The sequence below is a fragment of the Ammodytes marinus genome (genome assembly GCF_949987685.1).
Source record: "Ammodytes marinus genome assembly, chromosome: 20".
Classification (NCBI taxonomy): domain Eukaryota; kingdom Metazoa; phylum Chordata; class Actinopteri; order Uranoscopiformes; family Ammodytidae; genus Ammodytes; species Ammodytes marinus.
The window spans coordinates 14,519,552-14,533,916 of record NC_137224.1 but is presented as its reverse complement, the minus strand read 5'-3'; the positions used below and the strand labels follow the sequence as shown (position 1 = coordinate 14,533,916).

At 42.4% G+C, this 14,365-nt stretch overlaps 4 protein-coding genes across 6 annotated transcripts; 2 read left to right on the top strand and 2 right to left on the bottom strand.

Annotated features, from left to right (window-relative positions):
• Positions 1–28: 28 nt before the first annotated feature.
• Positions 29–1,681, bottom strand: ndufaf8 (NADH:ubiquinone oxidoreductase complex assembly factor 8). The gene is made up of 3 exons (XM_080049138.1): positions 1,473–1,681; positions 564–674; positions 29–466 (listed from the first exon to the last, which is right to left on the bottom strand). The coding sequence occupies exons 1-3, from the start codon at positions 1,551–1,553 to the stop codon at positions 446–448; spliced, it is 213 nt and encodes a 70-aa protein (XP_079905264.1). The 5' UTR covers positions 1,554–1,681; the 3' UTR covers positions 29–445.
• Positions 1,682–1,903: 222 nt separating this feature from the next.
• On the top strand, positions 1,904–7,124 carry tepsin (TEPSIN adaptor related protein complex 4 accessory protein). 3 transcript variants are annotated; one of them, XM_080048585.1, is made up of 13 exons: positions 1,904–1,985; positions 2,328–2,400; positions 2,759–2,850; positions 3,010–3,103; positions 3,227–3,294; positions 3,391–3,472; positions 3,737–3,796; positions 3,881–4,072; positions 4,272–4,458; positions 4,626–4,739; positions 4,859–4,937; positions 5,038–5,172; positions 5,611–7,124. In XM_080048585.1, exons 1-13 carry the CDS (start codon positions 1,947–1,949, stop codon positions 6,226–6,228), a joined length of 1,833 nt encoding a protein of 610 aa, XP_079904711.1. In that variant the 5' UTR covers positions 1,904–1,946; the 3' UTR covers positions 6,229–7,124. The 3 variants fall into 3 exon arrangements, with proteins under 3 accessions (XP_079904711.1, XP_079904710.1, XP_079904709.1); XM_080048584.1 differs by having other exon boundaries at positions 3,725–3,796; positions 3,884–4,072; XM_080048583.1 differs by having other exon boundaries at positions 3,725–3,796.
• A 127-nt stretch (positions 7,125–7,251) lies between these two features.
• On the bottom strand, positions 7,252–10,155 carry LOC307266543 (uncharacterized protein). The gene is made up of 3 exons (XM_080048587.1): positions 9,438–10,155; positions 8,858–8,963; positions 7,252–8,569 (listed from the first exon to the last, which is right to left on the bottom strand). Exons 1-3 carry the CDS (start codon positions 9,452–9,454, stop codon positions 8,309–8,311), a joined length of 384 nt encoding a protein of 127 aa, XP_079904713.1. The 5' UTR covers positions 9,455–10,155; the 3' UTR covers positions 7,252–8,308.
• A 712-nt stretch (positions 10,156–10,867) lies between these two features.
• Positions 10,868–14,053, top strand: amz2 (archaelysin family metallopeptidase 2; the record flags this gene model as incomplete). Its single annotated transcript, XM_080048555.1, is given in 8 exon segments — positions 10,868–10,892; positions 10,895–11,146; positions 11,365–11,538; positions 11,682–11,810; positions 12,151–12,266; positions 12,272–12,364; positions 13,147–13,218; positions 13,888–14,053. Coding segments are annotated over 8 exon segments (1,023 nt in total). The 3' UTR covers positions 14,050–14,053.
• Positions 14,054–14,365: the final 312 nt, after the last annotated feature.

Sequence of the window (14,365 nt, the reverse complement as noted above, 5' to 3'; positions counted from 1 at the left end):
CACCCATGGCTGTTGGTCTGTGTTCGGCTAATAAAAGCAATGTTTTATTCACGTATATTGTTGTAGCAGCACGACATGTTACTTTCATCTGTAACCAGTCAAAACATGTAACTGAGACAAGATGGCTTTCCTTAATGACAGCAAGGCGAATATACAGATAACGCACAACTACTACAGGCTCCATACCGACTCCGTTATAATTCTGATAGCAGGAGAGGTCACGTCATTTCACAATTGTGTATCAATGCTATCCAAAAATACCACACATTCAGTTCATTTACAGTGCCAAACAGAAGAAGTGGCATGGTGTCATCAGGATAAAATTATAGGCTTCCAGCTGAAAAAGTCAATCAACCCCTTGGACCTTCATGTCTTCTTCCACAGCACTGATCAGTCGAGGACGGTCCACTGAATTTGTTTGAGGAAAAACCAGGGCAGCTTCCATTCATTTGGCTTTTTTCTTGGCCTGTAATAAAATGAAATAAAAGAAAGCAACTTTTGAGCAATGATCATCTACCCACCACTACGTAAGACCAGTAGCAGGTTGAATGACTGTCACCTACTGCATTTGTAAAGCAAGTCTTCAGTGCTTCAAACTCCTTGGCACACAGGTCCTTCCTCAGCTCCTGTCTGCCTGTTGTGGTAGCTGCCACACACTTTCCATACACAGCTGCCTGAAAGCGCACAAAGGTCGACAATAAATTGAGTAGGTGGGCGAACTTAGTGAAAATTTCCCATTAAAAGGATAAAAAAACACACACATTCTTCCTATGTAAATACAGTTGTGTCACTAGCAGTTTGTGTAGTATGGAGCCAGGGGTGCGCTCGGATTACACAGTTTATTCAATCAATTCACAGTAACGCACCGCATTTAACGTTCAGTAACGATAACGGCGTTGTAACGACGGAAAAAGTAATTAGTTAGATTACCCCGTTACTGAAAAAATAACGGCGTTACCTAACGCCGTTATTTTAAACGGCGTTATTCTCAACACTGGTTGTGTCACAATTTCTTGAATGTTGCTATTACACCTACTATTTCAATTTGTATGTCTGGACTATTTTACAATTGAATATCTTCTAACTAATTTGACCATAACCAATACAATTTAGATGTATTGTGCAATCCTGTATTGAGTGATGATAGTAAAGCTCGACCTATTCACCCAAACTCTATCTTTAATACATTATCATTGAATTGTAAATTGAAACACTTTAGAAATAGGGATGGTGGCATGGACCTATTATAAGAGGATGGTGGTTTGGAGACAACAAACAATTGGATCTTAAAGTCTGATGTCCAAACAAAAAACGTATAATGGGGACCATAGGTGTAAGAGGCTTGTCCGGAAGATGCATGCATTTGGCCTAGTACACTAGCCGTGGAGCAAAGTGAACTATTTCCCTCTCACTTCGAGTTCAACACGTTCACCTTGCTGAGCCATGTCAACTCCCCAACAGCCAGTACTTACCTCTCCTCCACACTGTGCGAAAAGTTCAGGGAAAAGTCTCATTTTCTCTCGACTGCGACTCCAAACATTTGACCCAGACATGGCTGCTGAAGAGCAAGATAGGTAGCAACCAGAAATTCACTATGCTAGTAAGGGTACAAAGTATTTAAATGAAAAAAAATCATCAACATCAACAAGCAGATGAGATATTTCTATAACCCATGGACAGCGCCATATTGTTGACCCTATCATCGAGGCAACGTACGGCAAACTATTCGTTCGTGTTATTCGCTCATCTCCCTGTCAATCAAAGTGTCAGCTCTAGCATTCCTGAATCTGATTTGCTCTTTCTTGACCTCAGGTGCAACCAGAACGCCAATAGACGCTTCGGATTGCTTCTTGCTTTTCCATGATTGGCTAGCTGTCAGCCGAGCCCCGCCTTCACCCCGTACCGTAGGAGGAAGATGACTAACCCGCAGCCAGGATTGCTAAATCATGGCAACATTTATGGAACGATTAGCTTTCCTTCAGAAAGTAAGTACTGTTTACAGTCATGATTAAATGTTTAAAACACTAACAGCTGAACGGAGCATGACGTAAACATTAAGGTTGCTTGTTTGAGTCTGTTAAGTTGTGCCAACACTGGCTTTGCTGGTAGCCTGCTAGCTAACATCATGAGGAAAACACAGTTTGTAATTGCATTTTATGTCATTTTTCGGTTGAACCGGCTGTGTCAAGCAAACAGGCATGCAACACTGATATAACTGCGTGTTTGGCCTAAACGAATCTGGCATTCAGACCCTGGTGTTATGCCAGGTTATAACTTGTGGTTTTAGAACACTTTTTTATTTATACCATGGTCTCTCTCAACTGAAGGTCCCGACTCTGATGAAGGCTACAGCAGATGATGAAAATCCCTGTCCTGGCTACCTTTTCCAAGAGATTGGAAGTATCCTTTTTATGGCAGCTTCTCTTGTGGTTTTGCCAGCAGCTAGAACTTTCTAAAGATGATGTAAATATGATGCCTTTTTAATGTAAAAGATTACTCAGCTTTCAAATTGAAAACAGATAAGTAATATATGTGTATCGCTCATGTGTATTGTTTTCAACAAACCTTAAAATAAATGGATGGGAATGCATTACTTATATTTGAATCCAAAAGCAGGACGCTAGTAATGAGAACGCTTATTATACATGCCAGCAAGGATGTGTCCTTCACTGTTATGTTGTTATCTTCCGGTATGCCAACCAGCCAATCATTTTTCCTTGGTCAGATGTATGGTTGTATCCTTAACTCACAACTCTAGAAATCTCCCTCGAGTCTTCGGGATGTGGTCAGTGTTTGTTAGAGTACCTTGTGGAGAGGCTGCAGGTGGAGTCCTCTCACGTCAAACTCAAGGTGACAAAACGGTGTAATATTATTGAAGTTTTTGTCTCTTATGTGAAACTGTGTCATGCAGCCATAACTTATAGTTCTTTATTTAAATGAAGAGATATTCCTACCTTTTACTGTTTTGGGATTAAGTCAAGGTTGTGTTTCATGCTTCGGTTGTTTCAGGTGCTGAAGATTTTTGTCCATCTTTGCGGTCATGGCTCCAACCATTTCCTCACAGAACTCAGAAGGAACTCCACCTTCATCCAGCAAGCGTCAGGTTAGACACACTCTCGCAACTTTGCCTCTTTTTTTTTAGCACAATTTAACTTTCCTCACCCATTTGCCACCTCATCGCCCTAATATTAACTTGCTCTTTGCATGTTTTTTTGCATTCCTAAAGTGCACAGCGGCCCTCCTGATCCTATCCACGGCACGGCGTTGCACCAGAAAGTAAGAAACACAGCACAGGTGAGACGCAGGTTGTATTTAACTATTGTGTCATTGGTGTATCTGTGACTAAGGCTAGGCAAGCAAACTCAAACTATTACATTCTCCTACTTGCAGGAAGTGGCAAGGCTGCTCTTCACGGATACAGTTTCCACCAAAACCAGTGTGTCCCCACTGAACCTAGCCCCCTCGAATATGGGTGAGTAATAACAACAAGCAATTAGCGTAAAGACCCTTTTTTACACTACATCAATCACACCGTCATATAGCGTTATGGCTATAGATATGGAGCTCAATAAATAACAATACTTTGCATCATCTGAAATATTAGAGATTGCATATTTGTTCATAAGGAGTTGCAATGATAAATCTATCTGTTACATAAAGTACTTTGCATTCTGTCAAACTGAAACCCTAAAGCTCAATAGGTCTAGTGTGTCTTAACATCCAGGTATGGGCTCAGGATCTTCCCACAGATCAGCAATGCAGGGCTTTGGATACAGTCCCGGGAAGCAGGGGACAGGTGAGTGTAAAAGAAAACGCAGCACCACACACACCCAAACGTCTGACCAGTCTGACCCTTTCTGTGTGTCCCTGTGCCTCGCAGCAGGCAGTGACTCACTCCTGGATAAGATCCAGAAAGCTGCAGAGGTGGTGGCCAGCGCTGTCCTCCCCCCGACCGAGCAACAGGGCATCCGTCTCCATGACAATCATTACCGGGCCGTGGTGGCGCCGTCCGCACCCATAGAGGTGGCGGTGCCTGCGTGTGCCTACAACCTGCCTGCTCGCAAACCAAAAGGTGAGGCATAGTTGTTGTGGGCTAGAGAAATAGAAAGGCTTGAGTATCAACTATTTTTGCAGGTTTAGTTTCTGTGTGTGAATCATTGACCAGTTCACTATGTAGCAGGGTTAAAAACGGGTCATATGTATATATATATATATATATATATATATATATATTGACATCTGCGACTAACATGTGTTTTTGCTACACACAGCGTTGATCCAGCGATGCCCAGGGCAGGTAGGAGGAGGCTGGGAAGAGACGGACAGCGGCAACAGCTCCTCTCACAACTCCTCTCAGGATATGGCAGCTAACAGCAGGGCCTCTGTGGGCAGCAAGTCAGCCGGGACCGGGAGCCAATCAGGGGCCAGTAGAGAGAGCAGCGGGGACCCGTTGGACCGGTGAGCGGCAAATTAGACCGTTTAAACCATGGATTTTCTGTCCAAATCCAAACGATTGACACATTTGAGAGCTGGTAGAGGAATCCTCAAATGTCCAGTGTGCACTATTAGCTTAAGGTACTCCACATATTCCTCACTTTCTCCATACCTGTCTGTCTGGTCTCCAGGGTGGAAGCGTTTCACTTGGGGGACTGTGGCCAGGAGATGGCGCTCATCAGCAGACTGACAGAGGGATCCAGAGTTTTCCTGTCCAGAGAGGAGAGCCAGCACTTCATCAAAGAGTCAGTGCATCTAAAATCAGACTGAGAATACAGCCATTTGTGGGGCAGATTCTACCTTTATGATCTGTGTTATTTTTCTGTTTTTGTTGGTCTGATTTCCGTCTTGTGTGATCTGCCAGGTGCTCCATTCTCAACTGTGAGGTGGTGCTGGAGTTGCTCTCGAGCAAGCTTCAAGATCCCTCTGATGCTGTGAAGATGGTAATGATAGATTGGATTCACTGAAGATCCATTTATTTTTTTATGATATCGTGCGATAAAAAATGCATATATTTTTGTTTTTTTTCCTCCAATCCCACAGCGGGCAATGTGTGCCATATCATGCCTTATGACTTCTGACCTCCTCTCTCTGGAACAAATGTTTGGAGCTACGCATCGACGGCTCCGCCAGCTGAGTGAGGGGGCTCCAGGTCCGGTGGCCAACAAAGCCACCAAGGTAAAAAAAGAGACTTAAAGGTTGGAGAAAGGCTGCTTGTCAAAATCACTTGTTGTCAAAATCAGTGAATCTCCCCTCACTATGTGCTACCAGTCCTTTGTGTGCGCTTGGGGGAAAAAAAATTTAATACACAGCCTAGGCTCTTTTAAATGGCCATGTTTCTAGCTAAGGTGGGACTTTTTATTTACATACCCTTTGTTTACATACCAGTTTAGGCTGTCTATAAACAACAGATTTCTTTTCAGCGCACACTGTACGGACAGATAGTAGATAGTGAGGGGATATTCACTGATTTTGACAAAAGGTGATTTTTTTTTTCAACAAGCGTTCTCCAGAATCTCTGACTCCATCTTTAAAATGATGGTTAAAACTGATAGGACTTTATGAGATGATACCCAAAACGAGTGTGTGTCTTTTGTTCTTATCTCCTCTCACCAGATCCTGCGACAGTTTGAGGCCCTGATGGGTGGAGTGCTACCCAGGCAGGATCCAGTGAACGGCAGCCACCAGGCAACGACTCATCCGCATCCCACATCTTCATACTCTGAGCGTTTACTACCAATACATACTGTGGACAACACCAACCTCAACCATTGTCCGCAAAATCACCCACCTTCCCCCTCTAGTGTGGCCTTGGCCCAGAGAGAGTCGTCATTGGAGCCGATGAATGACGGCGATGAGGAGAGACGTTCTCCCGTTCAGCAAGAGTCAAACCTGGTAGAGCCAGACAGGACTTCTGAGGTTGAATCAGTTGTTGAAGAGTCAGAGTTAAATTTGGAAAGGAGCTCTCCCCCACAGGCTGAGCCCCAGAGTGAGCGACCCTGTCTGAGTGGACTGTCACTGTTCAGTGGTATGGAGCTAGTGACCAAGGGAAGGCCACTGTGCCAACGAGAAACATCCCTGACGGAAATGTACACGATCGACGGCGGCTCAAAGGAGAGTCCAGTTGTGCATAACAGCAATGGCGTCAGTGAAAGCGGTGACGACGCTCCTTCAATTTGCAAATCGCCTGGTAGCAGCGCACCAGTGTCGGCCTTCTCATTTCTCAACTTTTGACCAACTCTTTACAGCTGGACCTAGTGAACAGTTCAACCAATGATGTCATCGTGTATATTCAGAAAATCTATTTAATTTTTATAATCCGAGATCAGATCTGTAATGTTATAACTATTCTATACTGTATGTATATATATAGACAGCAGATTCACATTATGTTTGGTTATTCTGTATGGTGCCTCCTTGGAAGTTGTATTTAAATCGGGTCAAGAGATTTAGGCCTTTAGAGTACGGTTGAGCGAGGACTGGTCTTTGAACTGGGTTGCTGTTTGGCTGACGTCTTATTTTCAAGTATTTCTCAAGAATGGTTGTCTTGAGTTACAGGTTATGATTGACAGTTGCTTTATCTCAGGATTCCTTTTAGCCAATTGAAACAACTAATAAGCCTCTGCAGCACGCCATAACCTCCGAGGGGGGAAAATAATCCCTCAATTTGTAATTTGCACTACAATTGCTTTCCTTTTTTATGGACTCGTAAACCTACATATGAGAGTTGTCTTCCATATTTTTTGGTACTAAGCTATTATGTCCATGTAAATGTTACCTGAGTGTGTTTACCAATTATTTATTATGTCTACCATGTATTGACAGGAACAGACTCGTAGAGTGCATGTCTGATTAAGAACTTATGGAGGAATTTATTATTTAGATATTCTGTGTGCATAACTAATGTGTGGAATAATGTGTGATAAGACATCTGCAATCAGCATAATGCAAAATACAAACGGTAGCCTGTGACCAAATGATACCATCATCTCATCAGCGTTATTTCAGTTACATACTGTACTGTGGTGTCGGGGAATGTGGAATGCAGGACAAACTGCTTGCCCAGATGGCAATCCAACCTGCCTTTGCATACAAAGAGCACTACTGATGTATTTTGTTTCAGTGAACACAAGCTATGCTGTTGCACACGCTGAAGAACAATAAAATCTATGCTGTTTTTTTGTTGCAGCACTTCACTACTACATAAATATGTCCTGTTATACCGTGTTTAACACAAGTCTAAATGGTGTCAGTGAAATGCTGCAGACATCGCTTTCAGCAACGTTTTATTTCAATGTCAAATGATTTGGAAAATTACAGAAAATATGAATCACTTTCACAACTCTCATTTTGCAACACAGTGTGCTGGTCTTATTAAGCCATACGTTAAGAATGGCTGACAGGCTTACGACATACACATGTCAAATGGTAAATAAATAAATGCATGGTTACAAAGTGGTTTTAGAGAGCTGTTCCTTAAGGCTGTTTTTGTTAGCACTGTGCTGAGCATGACACTGCCTGAGCTGCAGACTCCAGAGCCTCCTCTCACAGCTCTATAATTAGCCAGGGTCTAATCTAATGTTGGATTCTGGTGGTGAGGCTCAAGAAGAATCTGTCCCAATACCTTGAACCCACTAACCTGCTACACCGAATCATTGTAGATCCATTCATATAGCGAAATCAACTGCAAATACACTATCATTTAACTTTATCACTTTGGTTGGGGAAAACAAATAAGGAGAATTTAACTTGTAAAGCAATGTCTTAATTATGCTCTTTGGGAGTAAATCGATTGGCTTCCATGAGCTTCCTTTGTGAATGGGATCCCTACAATTCCCACTTGAAAGATACAAACGTGACTGACTTCACCAGTCAAGAGTAAACAGAATGCGGAGTTATTGAGTAAAGTGCTTAGCTTTATTTAGTTTTACAAGCACTTCGGATCTTCACACTTTCTCTTGTGATTAGCACCAATGAAAAATGTCCACGCATCAACGCACGCATGTAAAGAGAATGATTCCTCTTTATAAAGTGCACAGGGTGTGTGCACGCCCACCACGCACATACACACACAAACACATCAATACTGCACAGAAAAACCACAGTGGCTGGGCCATGGAGAGGCGGATGTGCTTATGGTCTTGACGAATGGTACATGTTGAGGTGGGGATGAGCCTTTGTGCCCATTATTCTGTAAACCTCCCCACACGTCGTCCCCTTTCCCCCTGACCCGAGGGCGCCGCTTCAAGGCTTTCAAGGAGGAGTCATGGTGCCGGTAGTGTCAGCACTGATGGGCGAGGGGTCACAGGTCACGTCATGTCGAGCCTGGACGTCCTCTGGTCTGCATACTACTGAAGTGAGCCTCCTTCAGGACTCTGTTGATGTGGGAATAGGAGGCACTGCTGCCGTCGCCATGGAAACCGTGCTGCGAGGAGCCAGTCGAGTCTTGGGTCTTTGGGCTGAAGGAGGAGTAGCTGGCAATGCAGTTGTTCTGGCTGTGTATGCTGGGCCTGGTGGTGGCCACGAGGGCTCTCTCCGGACTACTGATCCCATTACTGCTGCTGCTGCTGGAAGACTGGGAAATACAGAATGTTGTTGAAGAGAGGGTGCTAAGGAAGTGGGGCTTCATGGATGGATGCAGAAGCTTTAAATAAAACATTCTGAGCTATTCTGACAGTGCTGCACTGCATAGTCAACACTGAGTCACGTGTATTTGTATGAGTGATGCCAGGTTGCTTGCTATAACCATAAATGTCAGATAAACTCTAACCAATCCCCTAAAATGACATTCATCAATCCATCAGAGTAAACCTACATCTGTGTGATGGTCTAAAGATGAATGTAAAGCTGGAGTCAGTCTTACCTCGGAATCCAAATCCGACACAAGCAGAGTGGGACCCCCTCCTGACCTCTTGGCCTGAGAACTCAGCTGTTGGTCCTCCTCACCGTCACAGCTACGATGTCGTTTCCTACGTGAGACAGAAACGGGAGGGGAACAGACAGTATTGTGTGACTGTGAGTGTGCACGGGACATTGTCATGAACATAAAAGAAAAAAGATAATGTGACAGAAAATGCTGCAGGCAGAAAGGGGGGTTGGGGGGATTGGGCGGAGAAAACTAGAGTACCAGAAAGAGAGAACATGAAGAGGAACCAAAAATAGCAACTCAGGCAGTTACATGGTCAGACATTTGGCACTCCCATACTGAGCTGATTACATATACCTACCCTAGGGCTCACTACAGAGATTGAACCTTTTATATACTATCAATGGATTGAAAATACAGTGTGCACTGCATATTTACATTCATACTGCGTTATCAGACTGAATAGTCCCAAGAACTGTCTCGGCGTTTGATTACTGTGATGTATGCATTACAACGAAGTGTAACAATACTTATTTAATGATAATGGTGGTGTGTAAAAATGGCTAATTCACATTACCTGCCGTCCGTGAGCATTTCTGCAGTCTTGACGGTTGTTTCCTTGGGCAAAGAGAAAGGTAGACGCTGCTAGTGAGCCGGCTTGACAGGTTTTATTTGAAAGCTGTTACAGCTCCACAACCATTTCGCAGAGACGCAGTAGACTACGGCAAGCTTATTTTTCTCTCTCCACAAAGTCTGGGATATATGTGAGCAGTAGCCAGACGTCTGAAGCACAGGTCGCCGTAGAAAAAAGAAAAAAAGGGGTGGGGGGAAAAGCCCAAACCTTAGCAGTGGGTTAGTTTGGACCTGTCACTGCACCGAGTCCAGTCCGCCCTACCTAACGCCTCGGCGGTGTTACAAAGTTCTTTCCAGTTAACCACTAGGTATTCTCGTTTACGTAGAAATTTCGAGAAGCTCCAAACATGACAACAACGGGAGCGAGCTAGCCGGCTAGCTGCTACAGCGCTACAGCGGCGGGACGTTAAATCAGCAATTTACCAAGCTAACTACTTTAGCTAACTACTGCTGCACTGAGCTAAACTGAAAGTTCTTCCGCTTTCGTATTCCGTCCACTAGCCGTTGGTCGTGGTTAACTGTTGCCTGTGCTTGACAGCCGTCCGTCTCAGGAAGCCAAATGAGTGGAAGTAAAATTACATTAACAATTTTTAATGTCGTCCAAACTAGGATAACGGACACTCGGGAGTCGTTAGGTGTGCCATAGCAGCGGGCTTGTCTTCTTTGCGAATCGTCACTCTGTCGCCTCAACTGAAAAGCTCCGCCCCTCTGTTTACCGACGTCATCAGGGGTGGAGGTGGGGTGGAGGGGTGTAAAGCGGAAACAGCCTGCAGTACCAACATTATGGTGACCCACTTGTCTACATTGGGGTGTATTCTGCTATTTATTTATTTTATTTCTAAACATATTTTATAATAAAAAAATTTGATTAGTCAATTTATTAGTCGTGAATGTCAGTGTCGAGGACAGGTAGGCCTAGTTCTGTCGTCGAACGGAAGTGTTGAACATATTGTAGTTGTAGGCCATGGACCTATAAAGAAATATGCTGACAGTAGCAGACAGTGGCATTTTAAAAGTGTTTGTAATTGAATGTAGCATTAGGGCATATGGGCAACAGAGCTACATTATATGTAGCCTACTTTGAATATGTTTGCACATTGCAATTTAAACAAATATTTTCATGTTGCATGAAGGTTTTCGATGTAGCTATATGCTATAATGTATATAGGCCTATTCTGCTACAGCTGCTTCTGATATTTTGCATAGCCTACCCTCAATGTACGGTAGCCTATTTATTTATAAAATGTTAACATTTCTAACTAATATGCACGGTTAATAGCCTTTACATTTTCCTTTGATAAGCCTCCTCTTAGTTGTTTTCCACCCCTGACGTCACCTGTGACCAAAGCTGTATAGCCTATATTTGTCTCACAGATGAAGGTGATCCAGCACTCCCTCAAACAGCTTTAGTCTCTAATTGCCAGGACTCAGCTAAACTTTACAGCAAGTACACAAAAGGAGAGCGGCGTCTTTTGGAAGAAGGATTCCACCCGGGGCAGCCGGGTTCACTCTTCCAACCCATCACAGTGATCTTTGACTCAGACTGGATCTCCGCTCACCCTGAGGAGCCTCAAGACTTTGAGAGCTTCTACAGAGATCCTTATCGCAAGACCCCCAATGCAAGCCACAGTGCCATTTATATTCAAACCATAGGTGAGTATGCTGTTTGTGTCTACTAGTGCAGCAAGAGCCGCTGTAGTTTTCTCAGTCCGTGTGAAGTGTGTGGGTGTGTTTGTGAAAATGTTCTCACAGCATTGGCCATGATGAGATGGAAACATTGTTTAAGCACCTGCCTTAAAAAAATTACAAGACATGCCAAGAAACTATTAACATGTGAGATAGTTAATGCTGTTATTTTGTGTTTCTTATAGGCTCCTTTGGGGAGGCCGGGGCCCAGACAGACCTGTTTGTTGAGTGGCTCAGAGAATACTGCCAGGCCTTCTTCTATGGGCTTTCTGTCAAGTTGCTGCCGGCGGTTACTTTGGCTGAAACCGGATGCTCCTTCAGGGTTAACAGTAACTCGGACAACCTTCAGATCCTCATTGGTAAGTCAGGAGTCCATTATCCTTACCTTGGAATAACCTTTTCATGTATAAAAGCAAGAGGATGAGGGGTCAGTGGTGAATGCAGTGAATCTTGCTTTGAAATGCACAATATTGCTGTGTTATTATTATTGTTTTCTCTGTAGGTGACCTTCTCCAATTCCTGGGGAATAGGAAACCAATAGATGCATTTTGTATTGTTGGAATCACAATGATTGACCTCTACCCCAAAGACTTCTGGAACTTTGTCTTCGGACAGGCTTCTCTCAGTATGGGTGAGATTTTACCACAAAGCCTTAAGAGAGAAAGTCGTTATTTAAAAAAATAACGACTTTCTCTCTGGGTGTTAACAACAATACCCCACCGTATCTCAACATATTGTATAGCTGCTGTCAAAATACCCTGGCATGCCTGGGACAAGCACGGCTTGATAGAGAGAATCAGTAAACACTGCTTGATCATATGCTTCTACATGACCATTACATTACTATATCTCTGATGATGTAATGATGCTGAGCTGCCACTAGATGGTGTTTAAGTGATTTACATACAATCCAGAAGAGATTTTGTTACATGCTGTGCATCATGGCAGTTCTTTCTCAACTGTGTTGGCATGAATGGGTGTTTTCAGCTTTGCCAGGCACGATGACAACTTTTACAGCAGAAGTTATGCTGGGATGCTGAAGAGGAGGCTTCAGCCAAAGCAGGGGGACTACTCTGTGTTTGACGGATAGCCTATTACACCCCCCACAAGATCACCAGTAATCTGCTGCTTCGAACCTGTAAGGTGTCTGACAAACAAACATGCTCCTCCAATCACTCAATTTTGGCACTTTGAACTAGTTTTGAGAAGTCTTGCCAAAGTTCCTTCATCCCTTTGCTCTCATCAATACTATTGATATGTACACTGAAGGCGAAACACTGCATGTGAATAGGGTAACATCTTTAACTTATTGATAGTGTCATGAAACTTTGGCCAGATTAGTTACATCAAAACAACATTTTTTATATTACAATTTCTCAGCAACAATTTTCTCAGAAATGTTTGACAATATCTAACTAATAATGCGTATATTTGCATCTCTTTAAAACAATTACAATCTAGATGGCGGATAAAGCCAGAGTTAAGATCTTTTATTTTCAGGTTTACAACATATTATCCAAAGTTTTTACAGAATGTATATTGGATACAGCCTTTTTTCATTTCATAAATCCAAAAATACTTTTTACAGGTCTAAAAAAAAAGGGTTTAAGAAAAAAATGTATCATAAATCAGACAATTAACAACATATGAACACATTCACCTGTGTAACCTTCAGAACAGTGCTAAGAATGATTATGGAAAGTTAAGTTGATGCAAGTGCTTTAGAAGTTGAGATTTTTTAGTTTAGTTTTTAGTTTTTATAAAAAAGTTCATAGTTCAGTGTATTGAAAAATAATAATTTTAAGATAATGGCCGTAAAAGATGGTTGCATAAGAGAAATAAACAGACAAATGATATTAATATTAACGCCTACATCATTTTGGACCTTTTTATTATAATAGAATGAAAGAAGTCTTGTTGTAGAGGCAAAAAACTAAACATTTTGCCTGCCACGTCTTGCTGCATAGTTTATTTTCTGTCCCATTTGCATTCGCAAGCTGCAGGTCGCAGTTGGCTTCAAAATGGCTAAAAGATACGAGGTAGGAAATAGTTTGCCTAGGAATCAAAGACCTAATGTTGATGATAATCTCTAATGTATTATTTTTACAAGCTGAGAACAGCATAATTACCACGGCACATAGGTAAGACAACATAGTCATGATATTATGCAAGAATAGCACAGGCTCAGTTGGTTGCTCTACTTGGTGTTGCAAAGAGTTCAGTCTCACATGCCAAATCAGAATTGATTATATCTACCCACTTTCTATGGACGTCCATGCAGCATATCGAGAACGTTACCAGCTGCCTGACATGCCTGAGTTCAAAGGAGGTCCTTAAAGCTAACCAAGTGTGCTGTGCTAGTAGATAATGACAGACATATTTTAAACAGAATCCAACAGTTTCACAATGAAAGATTGAATTTTCAACAAGCTTTGTTTTTTTTTCTTGAAGATGTTAGTCAAACTTCAATCTAAAGCCAATAATGTAAGAACCTTCCACACAAACTGGAAATACTTAGGGGGGAAATGACACCTCATTAGAAGGGGATGCTCTTGAAGGCAACAAAGGACGTTTTAACAATTTAAACATATGTACAGACATTATTTGTCCCCTAGGTTGTTTTTATTGGGGCTTTCGAAAAGATCATTTTACCAAATCAGATGCATTTATGTTTCTTTTGTACTTTATGTGAATGTTCACGTCAACAGGCCTTACTGCATTGGATGGAGGAGGACCAGAGTCACACACACAGAGCAGAGGAGGCCTGTCAGTCTGTGCTTCACGTTCCCAAACCCACCGAAGCCTTTCACACATCACGGCTGTGGCTCCGCAGGTGCCTGGACATACTGGGGAAAAATGATGAACTATAGTACTCTACTGTACAGGGGTAGAATAAGTTGCCTCAGTGCATTTTAAGTTTGTATTAGTTCTCAAGTTACTGTTGTTTTAACTAAGTACTGTTGTATAGGGACCCTTTTCATAATTTGATACAAGAGCAGTAGAATAAATTGCTTTAAAGGTTGAAGTTTGTGTATACATAACATAACACATAATTCAGTTCAAATCACTGTTGCTTCATTGTGATTGAACACATTTTCATTACAAAAATAGTTTTTGAGTCTAAAAAGCTTAACATCACACACGTGCATCTTCAGTTTGATTAAAAGTAAACCTTCAATCACAAAC

What these genes read in the sequence shown, in the direction of transcription:
- ndufaf8 (XM_080049138.1), bottom strand. Translation starts at nt 1,553, where the DNA reads ATGTCTGGGTCAAATGTTTGGAGTCGCAGTCGAGAGAAAATGAGACTT. An exon ending in TCGCACAGTGTGGAGGAGAG is followed by an intron (nt 675 to 1,472) that starts GTAAGTACTGGC and finishes GTGCGCTTTCAG; the next exon opens with GCAGCTGTGTATGGAAAGTG. An exon ending in AGACTTGCTTTACAAATGCA is followed by an intron (nt 467 to 563) that starts GTAGGTGACAGT and finishes ATTTTATTACAG; the next exon opens with GCCAAGAAAAAAGCCAAATG.
- tepsin (XM_080048583.1), top strand. Translation starts at nt 1,947, where the DNA reads ATGGCAACATTTATGGAACGATTAGCTTTCCTTCAGAAA. An exon ending in AGCCAGCACTTCATCAAAGA is followed by an intron (nt 4,740 to 4,858) that starts GTCAGTGCATCT and finishes GTGATCTGCCAG; the next exon opens with GTGCTCCATTCTCAACTGTG. An exon ending in TGGCCAACAAAGCCACCAAG is followed by an intron (nt 5,173 to 5,610) that starts GTAAAAAAAGAG and finishes TCCTCTCACCAG; the next exon opens with ATCCTGCGACAGTTTGAGGC.
- LOC307266543 (XM_080048587.1), bottom strand. An exon ending in TGTCGGATTTGGATTCCGAG is followed by an intron (nt 8,570 to 8,857) that starts GTAAGACTGACT and finishes TGTATTTCCCAG; the next exon opens with TCTTCCAGCAGCAGCAGCAG.